Below are 18845 nucleotides of genomic sequence, written 5' to 3'. Positions count from 1 at the left end.
AGAAGAAAGAAAAATTCCCCTCCACTTTCTAGCTCGCCGAGAATTTCAGGATTAGTTGAGATTGTATTGTCATTTACAGGACAGAGAAAAAAAGAAAAAAAAGAAGAAAATTACTTCCTATCACTTCATTTGGTGGACCAAACCGATAAGTACCCTAAAACATAAGGTCTTGGACCAGTGAATCTCCACGTGTGCGTGGCCTTGACTTTCTGGAGAACCTGCATCTCAGGAGCAAGAACCGAGGACTGCTGAAGCAGTTCCTCACAGGGAGGATGCAGGACTCCTCATGAAGCCTTCTTCCTGCACCAGCTGTTCTAATCTTGAACCCAAAAGCTGGAGCCGACATACACAAAGAAATCCAACTTAAACATATGGGAACACAACAGGATGAAAAATTAGAAYCTTAAGCAGTGTAGGAAGACTTTCAGATGGTACAATGAAAAGTGATGAGGATCAGGAATCACTTTATACTCAATGGCTTATTTCAATTTSTAAAGTAAAAGCATTATTTCTGTTTTGTTCATTTTTTTCATCTTAAAAAGCAAAGCAAAACAAACWAACTAACTTTTTGGAATGGTTGACCATTGTGCAGAGAAGTAACATTCAGTTATAAAGAACAATTAAATATCAGATTCAGAAGGGAAAGGTGTTTTAGCTCACTTTTTCCAAGGGAGGGGAGAACAACCTGAAATAACCGTAGTGCAGTTCCATGGTTTTAAACCATAGCAATTATGTACTAGGATGTTAAATATCCAAGTGACAACCCTCAGCTAAGACCTTTAAAAATAACACTGGCAAAATATCTGACCCAGTACGTTTTTGTACAAGATTCTATTATGGAACCTCTCCATGAGATGCCAAAAAAGAAATATCCAAGCAAACAGATGAGCTGCTAAGATTTACTGTCATTTTAATTTTGATACTTTGCTTGGTTTTATGACAATTACTGTAAGAGTCTGTATGTGCAGGTACAACAGGCGTTCAGTGTCTTGTCCTAGAAATGAGAAGCCATGACAAAGCAYATACAATACGTCTACAGTGCACAGCCAAGAGTTACGTAGATAACCAAACAAGGCAACACAGACAACTAAGCAGTTCACGCCATGGAAAAGCACCCATCCTGTTTACACAGCATTTCAGATCTCTCTAAAGCACAAAACAGCTGAATAAAAAAAACCTTAAGGTGAAAACAAAGGCAGACTTCAAATGTACCCACTCTTACGAAGCCCAATGCTTGCAATACATCCTTTCCATTTTTCTGCAAATACAACCAAAACAGGCAGATGACTAGTTTAAGATTTATCCAGCAGCAATAATATAACTGAAGTGTAAAATAGACACAAATTCCTTGCAACAAAAACCAATTGTTCCAAAAGCAGAATGGTTTTAGTGTATGGCAATTTATTGATCGTGATATCATGAGCTTAATGAAATCTTCAACTTAAGTAGAAGAAATAGAGACCATAGTGAAAGAAGTATTATGCAGCATTAAGTCCACCTGAACAGCAATTTAGATTATGCTGGAGACGGAACATAGGTTGGACTGCAGGCCTGAAAAATCAGGTGAACAGACAAATATGAAAGCCTCAAGCACAGCAACGTGCAAAGAGCTAACGTTCAAGACACTGAATTGCATATGTATGGATGACAGAAAACCAGGCACAACCAACACTCACGTTTGTACCTTACTATTAAGCAGTAATTTTGGCACAGGATYGGAATGTACAAAACTAGTGGATATAAACAAGAGCATATATAGAAATTACATATTTCACATGGTGGCCTCATTCCCGCCAAGAATCTTTAGCTGCACTATAACAAATTTAGTCAACTCAACTGGATTACTTATCAGCTAACCTTCCCTGCTCTCTAACTGCCCACAGACAGAGCTACACCATTGCCAGCACTGTTTTTAACCCTATGTCATCACGTTCTCATCGGACTTGGATGACAAGGTGATGAAAGAGTTGTGATCAGACTGAGAAGCAGACCCATTAGTGCTCCTACTTGCAGGACATTTTCTACAAAAACCTTAAAATTCATACAATTTGATGTTATTCCAGCACATAATAATCATTTTTCCAGATCAGAAGCAGCAGTATCTATAGGTCTCATGTTGGAGTTCATTTTGGGCATGTTAGCTGACAATAGTTGCAGGTTACATCTTTCCAAAGCGACAATGCTTTTTATGTAAACAATGTTTCACTGAGTCCTTAAAAGGCTCGTGGAACTTTTTGCTATACTGTGCTGTTTCAACCATGTTGCAGGAATGCTAAAGAAAACAGGAAAAGGATTTGAATTAAATTAACTGCCCAGGTTTTACCCACATGCTGCTAGTTGCACAAGTTCTTCTGCCTTAGGGTTTAATGTAAATAAAACACACAGACAAAGGCAGCAAAAATTAAAATAGAACAATTAGGGAAAACAGAAGGACTTCAGGCTTCATTTTTGAAGGATCGAAATTTGGGGGGAGAAAAGCATCCATTTCTCTTCTCAAGCCCACCACTGAACACTTCAACATCATTCACMAATTGTGACTTTTTAATTTGTTGCCTGAAGCATGCTTGACTAAATATTAAACTGAGACCTCAATTATGAAAGCACTTGTTTTGAATTGTCCTCTTATGGAAGTAGTTATCCAGATTCACAATCCTGTGAGGCAGTCTTGGTCCCATCAAAATGAATAAGCAGACTGCTAACCCTAAAAACAAAATACTGAAATTTAATCTATTCTGATTCTGTTCATTGTCACTTCAATATCATCCATTCTCTACAGTATGGTTCAAGAAGCGTATCAACAGATCTGAAATCAATTTTCCATACAAGGTCAGAAATATGCCCAAAACCTAATATGAATAAATATACAAAAATTTAAGAGACAGCTTTACAGATGAGATGAACATAAGTATTTTATGGAGTCAGACAGTCATGTATATATGGCGATTTCTGGCTCCCTTGGAAACAACAGAGCCAACTTTTTAATTAGTCCCAATCTCAAATAACACTGTTTTGTTTAAAAACAAGTATTTTGAGAACTCAAGGAAGGCACTTATGCAGGACATACAGACAATTAAAAACCTACCCGAACTATAATTATATGGCATAAACTCCAGAACAAAAAGTTACTGCTATATGCATATCATTAGTTTCCCATACAAAAACCATATATAAATTTTTGGTTACTAATAGCTTCAAGTTTATTTTCACATTTATTTTACTGAAGAACAATATATTGAATAATTTGTAAACATATAAATATTTATTTCTCTCTGTAGTCATTTAAAATTTATCTCCAGAAAAGTGTTATTTTGGCACCTTTCGCATAGTGTCCATGTAAACATTTATTCCTTCATCACACACAACCACCATCAAATTTCCATAGCCACTGCCTTTTGATAAACCATTCATACAATATGTGGCTGAAATGTGGTTAAATTAGTATCTTAGGCTACGAAATTTTGGTTTTCTTAGGCTGAGCATCGGTTGTTTGATGGTAGGTTTGCTCTCAAATAGCATTGCCTCATTTTCTGTAGTTGGAAATCTGTTCCTGTAGATCAGGGGATATTCCTTCTGAAACTAGAAGACACAGAATCAAAAAAAAAATTAAATCAGACTCCATTAAAAAAAACAAAACAAAAAACAAAACAARACACACCATGCAGGACCTGAGAATGAATGACCTTGAGCATTTACCCATCAGTAGGAAGAACAAAACTAACAGCATATAAAATAAATCTGCTGTGACACTTGACACAAGAAAAGGCCACCTTGCGCATATGAGTTTGCAATTCATAAACAATGAATCAAACGGAGATTTTACTAGACACTTCATTTTCTGCTGAAATGGGAGAAGTTTCTCATCTCGTTTTCTTCCCAAGGACTTCTAATTATTGCGACTGGAATAGTGCTATAAGCAAAAACTCTACTGGTCTTGAACAATTAACTAATTGCTTTTATCACCATTTGAAATRACAATCTGCAGTTGCTCATGACATTGCCCAGCAGCTGAAAAACACTGCAGTGCTGCTTATCACTTCTGTCACTGTCTATTTAATTCTAAATAGTATGCTCAGTTGTCACTCTCCAAGAGAGGAATGGTAGTTGCCCATTTGAAGTCACACTATCCAGCCAGCACTGGTGCATATTCTGTTTATACCTGGAAAGCTGCCACCGAAGAATCACAATGATGAATACATTCTACCTCCATGGAAGTTAAGATTGGGCAGACTTTAAAGGTATTCTTTAAGAAAAGCTTGCTACTTAAAGGAGAATTTTTCAATCCCCTACAGTTACACAACTTAACAAAAAGTATCTGGCTTCAGAGACATGCTTTTGATGTCTTTTTTTTTTTTTTTTWAATGCGAGGCCTCAGGAAGGAAAGCATAATGGTACCTACATCTATGCATCAGGAAAAGCTTTCTGTTGATTGATTCAACCTACTGAAAACGACATCATTTGTAATGTTGGTGTTGACATAACTTGGATCTATCCCTCTAGGAAGTGGCATGTATTTGGCTTTCCCCAACTGAAAGTACCAATATAGAATAATTGCTTATAAAAGTTGCGGTTGCTAGTAGGCATCCCAGCACAAATGGAAGACTGCAATAAGGGTAGTTCCACAAGTTAAAAACAAAACAAAACAAATCCCATCCACCTCTGCTTGAGCTGGGGCCTTAAAAAAAAAAAAGGGGGGGGGCAAGACTGAGAGAGAATGAGCAAGCTTTGAAAAGCTGCTTTTTCAAATTTGAGTCACAAGACTTGCTTAAGAGATTCTAGGACAAGTACAGTAGTATTCAATTGGTCAGAGATACTTGCCAAAAGTTTTCTGAAAAAGAAAAAAAAAATCTTCCAGTGTTAAATCCTGCCAGAACTGTTGCATTTTAGCTTTACTATTTAGGCAACATGTTAGTGTGCCACAAAAGTACTAGATAATCTTGAGCAATATTCATGTTATAAAACTTAAAGCCAATTCCATGGAAAAGAATGCTTCAAAATTGCAAACAGATGGAGCTTGAACTCTGAAAGAGAAAAATCACTACTTTTTGTCTCCTATTGATTTTAACCCTACCCATGGCATTTTACTGGTAGCTTGTATAGCTAGTACACTGCAAAGAACAATATTCAATTTCTATCACACAGTATTTAATAGGATCTTACAATGATTTTATACCGTGTTCTTAAACCATTTTTTGTTTGAACACCATGGCTACTAGGCAGTAACAAACACTGTATTAGACACTATCTTTAAAAAAAATAATCAGAAGATGCATTCACAGAGACATTAAACTTAAAGTAGATTTACCTCTCTTCTATCAAACAAACATTTCTTTCTATGCAGTCTGTTCATGGGTCTGGTGATTAAATTCATCAGTTCTTTCCTCCACAARAATGTTCTCAGAAATAGATTAAACATCCACCAAGACTCTTACCTGTTTTAACTTCTTCTTTTTGTCTTTCAGAGACAAGTTCTTATCTTTGAYAATGTTCTCTAAGAGTTCTGCCACTGCAGCTTGAGAGGTAGACACCTTTTGTTCTTCAAACTCCTGAGGAGTTATTTGTTTACAGTATGAATATGTGGGCAATATGGCACAAATTTCTTCCCTTGGATATTTGCACTGAAACAAAAATCGAACAAGAGGTCTACATGTATTCAAATGATTATGTACTATTTCAGGAGGATGCCACTTTGTTAACCCAAGAACATTAGCCTACAATGACATTATAAATTGTAATATATTATAATGTAGCTAACACTAACAATTATATGAGTAAGTTTAATAAAAGTTTGAATTTAAAATACCACAGTTTTATTTGCAGTTTTCCCATCCCACCTTAATAAGTAACAAATACTCTGCAATTAGCAAGGGTACTTCATGCCACCAACCTGGTCCATCTTCATATATTCTATGTGATCTTGCACTGCAACCTGCAGGTAAGTTGGTACTTTAAATACTTCTTGTTGATGGTCCATTAGAAATGAAACCAATCGTGTAGAAAGCAGCTCATCAAGATCTACTTCTTCTGCACAGCATAACACACATCGAGCAAAAGTCTGTATCATCTGGAAGTGTTTAGCAGATCATTAGTATGTGCAGTTGAAGGATTTGCCTTCTTTCCAGTCTATGGAGTTCCACAGTGAAGTCTCCAATACCAGCTTTCACTGCAGTATCTCTTGCCTACACCATTGGTCAAGAGATAGGGAAAACTTTTTGGAAAGGAAAAGGAAAACTTCCCCCACATCTAAGATAAAGCACTTTTAAGGTTAGATTTGTAGATTTTTTTTTTTTTTTTTGGCACTGAATAGTACCTTCAGTTGAGAAATATGTGTTTTAAAGAGAAATGGGAAGAAAAAGTCTTCCTTTGTAGAAAAGTGCACATCTTCAATTAACAGCCTTGAGAGACAAGTGAGACAACAAAACAAACCTGCAGAGCCAGCCTAAGCAAAATTTAATGCACACCAAGAACCACTTTTAAATACCTTTTCAAAGCTGTCACAGTTTTAAAGCTTTCAGTTGGCCTTCTTTAAATAGCATGTTTAGGTACTTTGTTCTTTTATCTAATCTTATTGGGTGAAAATATTACAAGAATCTTTAGTCTTTCCAATGAAAGACTAATTTCAGACCTAGAAATTCGTCTTTAAACCTATCAGGCAGAAAGACTTCTTTCTTCTTTAGAACTGTTCATGTCATAACACAAGTGTTTAGCCCAAGAAACGTCTTCCACAGACACTTTAATTATGTTTGCAATTGGGTGGAAAATCAGACTAAACGATCATTTGCATTCTTTTCAAAAATTATTCCCCTTCTCCTCCCAAAAGTAAACAAAGCCAACATCAGTATTTTAAATGTGTTAGGGAAGAGTCAAGAAAAGTAAATCTGACTTGAAGCAAGCACTAAGTATTCCAGAGATGAAAGATCTGTCCATTAATCATTAGATGTACTGCAATGAGAAAAGAACCTAGAGTTCAGACTACTAGTATTCTTAGCACTTTTTCAGCAGCATTCCTAAAATAACAGACACACTGCACCTCATGATTCTCTTARAAAGACTTTCCTTACCAAAGAACGTGTGCCCATTGCATCATGCAGTCGTGGCATATCAACATTTTCACTGATCCGAGAGATCATACGCATCAAGAGCTGAATCTTTCTACGATTTGGAGGTGGAAGCAATAAACAGCATATCTGTAGTGCTTCAACAGCAATCCTTTCTAAATGAGGCTGAAGGAGATCTACAAGTTAATTGTAAAGAAAGACAGCTGTCATTAAGATTTAAAGYAATTTTCAGAACATTTTTACCTCAGTAAGAGAAATTTCTTTTTTTTTTCCCCCCCAGTGAAGACAATCTCTGTTTCACAGCAATTAGCAGTAACATAAGTAGATCAATGTTAGGTGGCCTTTTCTTTTTGAATGGTCATCTTCAACTCACTTTGATGATAAACTGCTGGTACAATTAAGACCAAAATATAATTCAGGAATAACACTAATTTTACTCCAGAAAGTATTAGCCAGAAAATGCATTTCAAAGACTGTACAACAGGCAAGTCTGTGTAAATTCTCTTCCTCAGTGGTAGACAGTGTTTAGGTCATACTATCACTTACCTGAAAAGAAMGGTGAATTACTGACACAACACAGTTAAGAATCCAAAGATAGTACATGCTAATATTTGTYAGGAGAGATATGAAAGTCTACCTTTAAAAAGTGTAACTTCAAAACAACCTGAAGTGTTTTTTTTCCTTTTTTCTTCTTCTTTTTTTTTTTTTTTTAAAACACAAATCATGCTATAGGGATATTAAAAAACCTAGCAMGTGTCAAAGAGAGCAAGAAAGAGGATTAGTTAGTCAACACAATAAGCCAATACAACATGCTTTAGAAAGCCATCTTACTTTGYGTGCCAGCCAACACATAAGTATCGTGAGTGCAAGAATATTCTGAAAGTTCTACAGTACTTTTGCAGAGTCTTTTATTGATGGTGATATCAGAAACCTCAGTCTTGATCTCCGTTGAAGTAGCCACACCAGAGGTACTTGGATTTCTTTGCCCACAAAGTCCAAACCTTGGTTTTACAGTGATTTCAGCAACTGGTATATTAATGCTAGTGCAACTTTTGGAGTTTCTTTTGACAAGTAAACTTCGAGACCTGCATATTTGCTTTAATCTATGATTTTCATTAAATAGCTCTTTATCCTGAATAGTTGATGCAGACACTCTCTCGATACCAAAAGTTTGTTTTTGACAGGTATTATCAAAACCAAGTTCCAGCATAGATTTATTTTTATATTCATAGRGTAGTGGTTGGTTTTCATTTCTAGTGCCCAGCACTATCTTTACATCAGTTTGCCTGAAGGAATTTGATTCTCCTTTATTACATAAGCTTGAGGTAGCATCTCCAATTCTTTCCAAAGAGTAACATCTTGTCCTAAATTTTAGAGGTACGTTCTGTTCATTCTTTAAACCAGAAAGATTTTGGCAACTTCCTCCTATTAGATTATCAACACTGCCTTGTTTACATGTCAATTTATGTGGATACAATTTCTTTGCACATCCCTTCTGAACAGTTAGCTCTTCTGGAAAAGGCTTCCTGGAAGTTTCATATTCTTTCTTTTTTTTCTCGGGGTCTTTATGAAGTAGGCTTAGAAGAAGACATTCAGTTGACTTGAAAGAGTTCAAGTGAAGAATTTTTGAAGGTTGTGGATTACATGTCTCATCTTGGACAGAATGTTTTCCACTGCATGTATCTGGAATTGTGATGTAGCCACACATAACTATCAGAAAACGAAATATAAATTAAGATGCAAGTGATATGAAAGTGAACAAGTTTAGAAAGAAAGTTGCTAAGTGAACAGAGAAGTCAACAAATATAAGACACTAATTTATCGTTCACTTGGTTAGTAAAATATAAGAAAAATTTAGCTTAGTCCAGAAGCAGTTTAACAAGGTAATTGCAACCATCACAACAAACATGCAAGATTAAAGAAAGTTAATACAGTGMAATAGGGGGGAACAGACAGAGATGACCACATATTTCTAACTTATGGCTATTGCATGTTTAGAATGTTAGATCAGACAGCAATTTACATCAGATATCATGAGATATAACTACATTTCAATTAATATTGTAACATAGAATGACAGCATCGGTGATCTTCCTTTGATTCAAGCTGCCATATAAATTAGGGGTCAATTTCTGCTTTGAATTACAGATTTGTTTCCCCAGTTGATATATACTTATAGTTTACACTGTCTTCTTCTAAATTCATACATACCTAAGATATTTACAAAAAGTTCATAGTACTCAAAAGTAAGTAATGGTTCAGGGAGACTGAGAAAGTAATCAGCAACTGTTCTGAATACATCTCGTTCAAACCCACTGTARGTTGGTTGGCTCATGTCATTATTTCTAGGCCCTAAAAGAGAGGTGAAGAAAGAAAATTCACAAAAGTATTTATTCTCACAATTCCATGTTATAAAAAAGCAACACTAGAAGTTTTTGTAGGAATGACTGTATTTTACAAGAAAAGAATGTCAGCAGTATACAAATATTTTGTTTTTAGTTCAGCACTGTACCATTTGTAAGCAGAAAAAAAATGTAAAATATTCTCTATAACCACTGAGCAGTAGTGCTCAACAAGCTGTTCCATAGCAGTAAAATAAATGAAAACTCATTTATACCCTTTATATGTCCTCATCAAAATAATCACAAGCTTTTAGCATTTTCCATCACTTCTAAACTCTAGTAATCCCAGTTCTCCCACAGGCAGCTCTAGCTTCCAGAGCAAGAAGAAACTCAAACTATGCCCAAATTTGAACGATGTGTATATTGAGAAGCCAGCCAATACATACATGTTATTTTACGCATAGGCGAAACAGAGCTGGTAAGTGTCCTTTCCTTTTGTGGGGAATCTCTCTTGTCTTTTCAACTCCCCTATTCAAATGGTTTACCAAGAGGAAGTTTTGTTCATAACTATTCCCATGGATGATCATAGTAACATCCAACTAATTTTCTTCAAAAGTGGAGAGGTAAGCAATCCAATAATCTAAGAGCCCTGGTTAATAAATCTTGCCTGTTTTGCTACATGGAAGAAAAGGAATGAATGAAGGCGGTCCTGGAATGGTAAGATTTGACATTGTGAAGATCTTTGTTAATCCTAGAGTTATTATACACCACTGAGATAACACATACAAATGAAATAAGCTGCCTTATGAAGTAAATTTAAGGAATTAGAAGACAGTGGTTTTAATTAAACATTGATCAAATGAAAAGTTATATTTTCCTGGTTCTAACTTTATAACCATAATCACATTAGCACGTAGTACAAACAAAAATAACTAAAAATATAGTAGAGCAGTATTTTCCCCCCTCAAATGTAAGTGTTTTTACTGTGCAAAGTAACTTCTGCCTTAATCATTTGGCTACAATATAGCTTGTAGGTGCAGAGATAAAACCTCTRCTTGAACTAATTCACTCAAAAYTGACATACTGACAATTCAAGAAAAAAAAAGCTTGTTCTCAATTCTCAATACCTGAACACAATTCAGGATTACAAAGGCCTATTAATTCTAAATACATGACTTATGTAGGGGTTAATGTATTTAAATGCTTATAAATCAGTGCTGAACCATATTTTCAATTTTGATTTAAATCTTACTCACCAACCTCTTTCCTGTCCTGCTTTTCCTAATAGCACTCTTCATGTAAGAGGCTCTATGTTTTTTGATAGTTGAAGAAAAGAAGGCAATTTTCACATGAGTGTATTCTACAAACCGAACTTCTGAAGCCACTCTAACCCTATATGGATTGCTACCACAGTTGCTACTGAATAGCTAGAAATATATGTAGGTGCATACACACACCATCCAAATATGTTATAGTCAGTATAGCTTTTCCTGGAGGTAATGGAGATTGCCAGGGACAGGGGCAAAAGAGTTAAACAGCAGGGCAAGCACTAATATAAAAAGAACTCATCATCTCAGATCTCATTTGAGAGGCACTAGTTCTAGCTCTTGTGTGTCCTGTCAGCCATTCAGACAGACTGTTAAAAAACAAAAACACCACTATCCTCTACTTCTCCAGAACCTTTTCTAAACTAGTTTCGTAAAGATGCAAAGCTTATGAATTGTGATCTGCATGTGTTTGCAACACAATTTCAAACACATCTGACAGAGGAAGCCTCAACGACTTTYGTTTGAAAGTCGAATGTTTCAACTTTCTTATGAAGACTGACTCACATTCTGCAGATAATGAAAGTTCATTTTTAACAGCTAAAATGTCTGACTTTAAAAACCAGCTTAGTCTAGAATGTAGTGATTCATAAGACATCTAAGGCCTTCATTCTCTGCTGTTAAACTGCAACTATAAAAGGTGTCTCAGTATGCTTTAAGCATAAGCTTTTCCCAAACACTGTTTAGAGAACAAGGTGGAGAAGCAGATAAGGATTATGTAATTATTATCTCTTTTATAGGCTGGAAGAGCATGGCTCCACTGAAAGCTTTTGGACTTGAATTCTCCCATTGATTTCATGGATTAAAGGACACTAACACCTTTTCTCATACTAAATTAAACTTCATGTTGCCAAAAATTCGCACACAGATTCAGAAGATGCAACCTGGAAGCAGAGTAATTAGCTAGACTGCTAAAGGACTGAGATCTTCATTACCTGAAGTATAACATCTTTCATGTCTGTTAACTCTTTATGRTTACATTTGCAAGCAATAATTCAAGATCAATTGCTTTGATCAGTTCTCAGTATGTCAAGACACTTGGTTTATCTGGATTTCCAAAATGAAATATCACAATTCATCTTAAAATGCAAGTATTTTTCAATTTCAACCCTCAAAATGAGCTTCTGAACTTAAGAGCTATTCCATGACTTACAGTATGCGAGGCATTTCATAGCTGACAACACCCAGTGAGGTAGATCTTCTAAAATAAATAAATAAGTATATTATTTATACATAACCATAAAGACTTAATAATAACTAATATAAATAACGGCACTCATGTACAAAATAATACATTGAAATTAATTTTTTTAAAGGAAATATTACTACTATACATGTGTACTTCTAAAAGACCTACAAAACTTTCCAGACAAATATACTGAATTGTTCTCTAATTTGGAAAAGAAAGTGTAGAAGACAGGCTATGAAACCTATTACCTTGGTTAATTTATTTTAGATTTTAYGTTCAGTTATTTACTGTTGGACATAATTACATCGTACAGAAACTTTAAATTAAGCAAAACCAGAAAAAAACTAACCTGATTTGTTCTGCAAAATAACAACACCATGTTTACTTGTGTTAGTCATATTGTATATGACATACTCAGGAATTATCTGTGCCGGCTGCAAAACTTCTTCCAAAGATGGGAGACCTAAAATGGTTTGCAAACTGTTGGGAGAAAGAGAACAGATGTTTGTTAATACGTAAAAAAACCAAATTATTTCCACCTCTATTCAAAAAGCATTTACTTGATAAGCAAATTTGCAGTTTAATAAATTCTCATATGCAGAAGGACACCTTGAGAATACACTTGTTCCTGGGAGAAACACCAAAAGAAACAATAAAAAACAATAAGAAATGAGCAGCTATGSTACTTAACATATACTTCTTCAACATCTTCAACAATTATCTTCAACAAATTTCCTAAGTCCAACATTCTTAATGTTAATAAATATAATAGAAAGTGTATGTAAATCTTGCACCATTTAGTACAAATTTCCACCCTAAAACATAATTATTTCAAAAATTTCAGAAAAATTTGCAAGTCAAAAAGCTTAATCCCTGCATTACAGGCACAAAACACGTACACAAGAAAGTACTTTGTACAACACTTCACAGTTTATTACTTACTGTATCAGAATGATATTTCTCCAAATTTCTTGTACATMTTCCTGGCTTATTTCCTTCCTGTGCTGGGAGCCTTCCTTGTTTTCCTCTATTATATCTAGGTTTGTTTTTTCTAAGTTTTCCTGGAAATGAGTGATTTATACATATTAGATAAATGATAAACATACATGTAAAATAAATTTGAACCTCTTAACTCAAAAATTAAGTAATTTTTTTCTCAATTATATACGAATTTCTGCAGAACACTAAATTCCAAAGCTTGATCCACTGAGTAACTTAAGCAGTCTCAGCACTGAAGTGTAAGCATACACTATTTTAAAGCAAAAAGGACAATATGGAAAAATAATAATAAATTCTTTAAACAGTAAGCAATTTACAGAATAGAAACATGTCAAATCCAAACATATTAGGAAGATAAGAATCCTCCTTTAGTATCACAATCTATATTCACAAAGTATGCACACATGCACATCTCAAGAGAATAATAATAAAGGTCCAAACACTTGCATTCCATCTTTTTCAGCAAAGTAAGCAGAACAGTTATATAATTGGCACCCTTTATTTATTTGCCCTAAATGCAAAATATTTTAGGTTTCTACCAGAACATATTGCTCTGGTTATTTCTAGAACCCCTCCTTCCAGCCCTCCCAGTATTTTAAAATAATGTAGGAGGGATAATTCTGCATTGAAGGACAATTAAACACTTACATAATCCCAGATCATTATGATGCAAAATTAGCCCTATATTGCAATTCATGGGGATTAGATAATGTGGCAGTATTAATAAACCCCCTGTCAACAAACCTATTGCCAGTATGASATTGGGAACAAGAGAACAGCTTCATATAGGTTTAAGAGTGTATTTAATTTCATCTGTCAGATGTACAAATGCTTCCTTTCACTTGCTGTCAGTGTTTTAATAATTTCATGTTACAGTTACTGCTATGATTTTTCCACATGTGCATTTTGCTTGAACATATACAGGTTACTGAATATCTTATACTTCAAGCTCTCTTTATACATGCAGAAAGAGAAACAGCACATATTATCAAGGCACTGTATTACAAAATATAGCTTCATCTTTCTATTATACCCATTTAAATGCTGTATTTCACTGTCTAGGAGAACCTATCAAATTATTTCTTCAGCTAGAAGGAAAGATGACACAAAAAACAGAGAACAGTGTCACTAAAAGATGACTACTTCTAGTCTTTTGTTTTTGTTGTTTTTTAGGATAAAGAAAATACATGACAACTGTAGTTAAAGAAGAAATATAAGTTATTACCAGAGACTCCAGTAATTCTGTTTTTTTAAGAGTTCTCTTGGATAAATGTGGCAATTTAAAAAGTTTTTCTTTGTCTCTAGAGAAGTTTTCCGAGTTCTCTTTTGGTGGACACCAGGTTGGTAGAGGTTTAACAGGAGAGGTTGAAGGAAATCTGTAATTAATTGGAGAGATGTTAAATACATTTAGAATAGATTAAAAACACAGGAAATCACTTAACCAAAACCATATCCTATCATTGTGACTCCATAAGATTCTGAAGAAGTAAAAAGAAAAATGCTTAAATTTTTTCTTTAGAATATTGTTTAACATAATTATATTGTAAATTAGCTTTGGACTACTTGTCTCAATTCCAAAGTCAAGTTGAAGATACTCAGGTATTTATACAGCAGAGAGACTACAATCTGAGAAGCGAGGGACATCAATACCTTCAATTTAAGAATTTAGGGCAGGCTCTGTTCCCCATTTAGACCTTCTGTAAAGTATACAAGAGAYGAAGCACATGACTGGTAGCACAGCACAGAGCTGCTACAAGAAGTCCTATTTGGCTCCCCACCAAAGACCTTAAATTTAGTACCTACGCCAGGGAAAACCTTGGACAGACAACAAGCACCTTAACAGCACTCAGCATACAGGATTTCTGGTCTGTAAGTCAAACTGTGCTAAAAATTAATTTGGGGCCCACTGCTCAACCCAAAGCAAGATCTTTGTGACCTGAGCGTTAGTACTTTTAAGTAAAATTCTCAACCCAAAGAGCTCTGTTAAGTGGTCTTCATTTCAGGCACATCTTTACAGTACCTGTACAGGCCACCATTGTCTTCTAAATTTTCCGATCCCCATCTTCCTTTTATATCCTCAATTACATGATTCTTGAGAAACTTTCTCAATAACTGAATGGTCTGTTGCCTAGTAACTTCTGGACCAAAGTTACTATTATTCTTTAATACTTCATGGAGCCAGTCTATTGCTTCTGATGCAGTAAAACAACTTCCATGTTTTTTGAAATGTTGCCTGTGTTTCCTTAATGGCATCCCTGCCCGGAAATGTTTAGTAACTTCATTCCACTGCATGGGAAACAAAAAAAGCAATGAATAGAGGATTAAAACCTAAAGGTTATAATAATAAATCTTATTAAATTTAAGAAATATTAATACACAGCAATATAATACAAATATAGAAATATAAATAACATTGATACTACCATTATTAAATATAATACTAAAATCTTTTAATGGTACCATATTAATACTTTACATTTAAAGCTCAGATTAAAAAAAATATGTAAATATATTTAGGTTTGTCTCCTGTTTTTATAACCAAAAATAAAATTAAAGCTTCAGAAAGATGACAAATCTTATTGATTCAGTGTGCACATATCCATCACTCGCATAAACTCTGCCTGCTGAGGTACTATCAATCCACAGCCTGCAAATTTGAAATAACTCTTAGAAACTAGTCAGAGTACATAAACAACAAGTTACGAATTTCAGTGTATTTTGTTTCTTCATATGGTATTCACTGACAAAATAAGTTATGCTGTCAGATGCACCGCGATCAATAAGCTTAGGGCTGCTGCTATCATTATTAGGGCAGCAGTCTAATTTTCGATGACTAATGCAGTAACACCACCACATGCTTTTTCTATGACAAAGGTCACGCAGCCCATGCACGTTATACCACAACGGCCTTRCTGAAGGAAAAAGCCATCTTTTTGTTTCACAGCGTTTAGATTTCCACGCGCTGAATTCAAACATCAACGAAAAGCGAGCRTGGTAATCCCCCAAAAAACCCAACTACTACTTGATTCTTCCCTGCACTGTGAYGCTCTGGAGAGCGCCCAGACCAAGCTGGACGCCTGCAGTTTTACTGCCAGCTTTCTGTTTTATTTATAAGGCCAAGGGAAAGGCTACAAGGAACCTAGATCTTGTGAGAGCAGCCGAGTCCCCTCTACCCGCCGCGCCTGAGCCCGCCGGGCGCCCCGCGCGGTGACAGCTCGCCGCCAGCCGGCCCCGGTCCCTCCCCCCCCGCCACCGGAGCTCCGGCCCCGGCGTCCTCACCAGCTTGGTGGCGCGGTAGGGGCCCGGGGCCGCCGGGCGGCTCTCCATGGCGCTGCGCGGAGCCCCCTCAGGCGGCCCGACCGTTGGGAGGGGGGCGGGGGGGTATAGCCACGCCCCCCCCCCCGTCCCGGCTAACCGTCGCCGCCTAACAGCGGTTTGAATTCCCTGCGCGAGCCGGCGGCGCGAGCCGATTGGACGAGCCGGGCAGGCGGGGCTGCGTCTGGTGACGCGCGGGCTCCGCGGCGGCCGTTGGCCACGCGCTGAGGGGAGGCTGCTGCCAACCGCCGCACCTCAGCGGCGGCGGGGGAAGCGCCGACAGTCCTGCTGCGAGGCTCATCGTTTTAAGCGTGCCTCAGAAGAAAAGTGAGCTTTTTTTTTTTTATTTTTTTTTATTTTTTTTTTATTATGTGCGTTTTAAGACGAATGTAAGCTTTCCTTGAAAAAGGACCTGGTCACCTGCATCCAGAGTCTCTTGAAACTAGCCATCCTAGAGCCCAAGGCCAAGCTATTTCAGGGTTCTCTGGACCTTTATAATTTCACATTTTAATTCGTATATTTTTTCTTCACATGGAGTTGACTTGTACTAAGCTGTTCCTCTAAAAGTCTCAGTAAAGCATTTCGGTCTACCTAAACACAGCTTTGAGTCTGATGGCTTAGCAATACGACTGAGATGTCGCAGGGAGCTGTAGAGGCGTAGCCAGTGTTAGTCAGCTCCAGGGCTGTGATAGTTTACATTCTCTCTCATGGTCATGAAGGAAGGAAAAAGACAATATAAAAAAAAAGACAAGCATATATTACAGCCACAAATTGGCCCCAAACAGAGGTTTAAAAAATTGCATTTTCTCAAAAGTGAGAAATTCACATTAGTTGTTTGATAAAGAGAGAAAGAAAATATATTTGATGACTCAGTTTAGACCTTTTATCCCCACAGACATCCTCTAGAAGGCCTGTGTAGTGTTTACATGCTTCATGTCTGGTAGGACTAGCACATAGCTTACACACAGCTGCCTGAACACATACACTAGTTACTCTCAGAAGAGAGCACATTTTTCTTAACTACCCTATCTTATCCTGTGAATTTCCTACAGATACAGGCCTCCTGGAGAAAAACAAACAAAAACATTAGCACAGGGAGAACACTTAGAAGTAACTGTGAAAGTTTTCTCAGAACCAGTAGACTTAAGCATATTTGCTTATAACCTGTGGGTTATAAACACCTCAGAAGTGGTTTATCTCAATATAGTCAGCCATTGCTCAAATTCTAAAGGTTCATCATCTAAGCTTCTTTTATAGTCAGTAAAGACAAATGAATACTTTAGACATCTTTACAGGAAGTAATTAAAACCTTCACTGCTAAAAGAAAACATGCATAAAAATAACAAGTGGATTTAGCAGTCAGACCTTCAGCTGTAGCCTAGGGAAAAGACAAAACATACAGTAACCAACATGTATCACAGCAGRACCAGATCAGCATTGGCAAAACTGGTTACACAACTGCTCCTACACTGAGCAGTTGTTAACTATTCTACTTTTATATGCTTGAGACAGGAGCCAAAGCTGCTTCCTAATAACTTTTACCAGATCTCTGAGCTGTAGCACCTGTTGATAAGCCACCAGTTGTTAACTTATGAGTCATTATAGTAAATAACTCAAATTAACCTGTGTTATTTCACTTATGTTTTCCATCTGATTAGAAGAAGAAAGGTGTGGATTCTCTCACTAGATTCAAAARCTAGAGATGCTCTTATGTATTTCAACAATTGACTTTCTGTTTTTCTTTCTAACAAATTTGCTTGTTGAGTGGTTGCCAAGATAAAAAGTGGTATTGATTTTTTTCAATGACCCTTAATATGTTAGCTCTAAACCTGTTCAAGAGTATAAATCAATTTATTGATTATCTTAGGGTAATCTCCATGAGTARAACTTAGAGAAAGTGATGACTACAGCAGTTTTACTATTGATTGCTTCCCATACTCCCTCTCTCAGGTTGTTTTTTAAAACATAACATTTGATAWATTCACATTCAACCTACTACCTATAGATGACTTAATACATTTTGTGGAAACTGTGTATCTTAATCAAATAAAGAGATTTTAGAGACATCTCTGGAAGTACAGTGAAAGTGATAATTGGAGTAGTCTGGGAAATGTTACAGTCCATCTTAATATAAGTCCATCATAATGTAAGCRATGTTATACTATTACAGTCTTTGCAGGACTCAGTGTGCAAGCCCTGCAGTCRGTTACTGACTGCACTCTTTGAACGTCCAGTGAAAGAAAATTCAGTAGCCTGTGTCCAAAACAATACAGATATCAGGGCCCACATTCCAAARCAGACACAATATTTGATCCCACAGGATTGTCTGTTATCCCTATGTTTACAACTTTCTCTTTACCACAGGTGAGCRATTTTCCTCGTCTCCTTTCACTGAACTGGAATTTTCTGTACGCAGAGATACAGCATACAATGAAGTAAAAATCTGTCTTCTTCGCCGTGGTTCCTCAGGTAATGTAAAGCATACAGAATGTAATAGCAGCTATGACAGCATTGCTGTTGGGACAATCAGTAACAGTGATGGTGAATATAAGTCTTTGAATTTGCTGGTGTAAGTACAGTCAGTAGATAAACTGAGCGGGGTATAGTGCAATATTTGTGA

At 36.3% G+C, this 18845-nt stretch overlaps 1 protein-coding gene across 2 annotated transcripts; it reads right to left on the bottom strand.

Moving 5' to 3' along the window:
• Positions 1-3301: 3301 nt before the first annotated feature.
• DEPDC1 (DEP domain containing 1) lies at positions 3302-16237 on the bottom strand. Of its 2 annotated transcripts, XM_026074530.1 has the most exons (12): positions 16190-16237; positions 14931-15196; positions 14136-14286; positions 12854-12972; positions 12261-12391; positions 11876-11923; positions 9267-9407; positions 7887-8765; positions 7059-7231; positions 5885-6061; positions 5430-5615; positions 3302-3576 (listed from the first exon to the last, which is right to left on the bottom strand). In XM_026074530.1, exons 1-12 carry the CDS (start codon positions 16235-16237, stop codon positions 3436-3438), a joined length of 2460 nt encoding a protein of 819 aa, XP_025930315.1. In that variant the 3' UTR covers positions 3302-3435. The 2 variants fall into 2 exon arrangements, with proteins under 2 accessions (XP_025930315.1, XP_025930316.1); XM_026074531.1 differs by lacking the exon at positions 7887-8765 and having other exon boundaries at positions 3436-3576.
• Positions 16238-18845: the final 2608 nt, after the last annotated feature.

This window comes from Apteryx rowi, unplaced genomic scaffold (genome assembly GCF_003343035.1).
Source record: "Apteryx rowi isolate R43461 unplaced genomic scaffold, aptRow1 scaffold_39, whole genome shotgun sequence".
NCBI lineage: Eukaryota > Metazoa > Chordata > Aves > Apterygiformes > Apterygidae > Apteryx > Apteryx rowi.
Note: the sequence above shows the minus strand (reverse complement) of the source record. Positions and strands in the feature narration are given on the sequence as shown.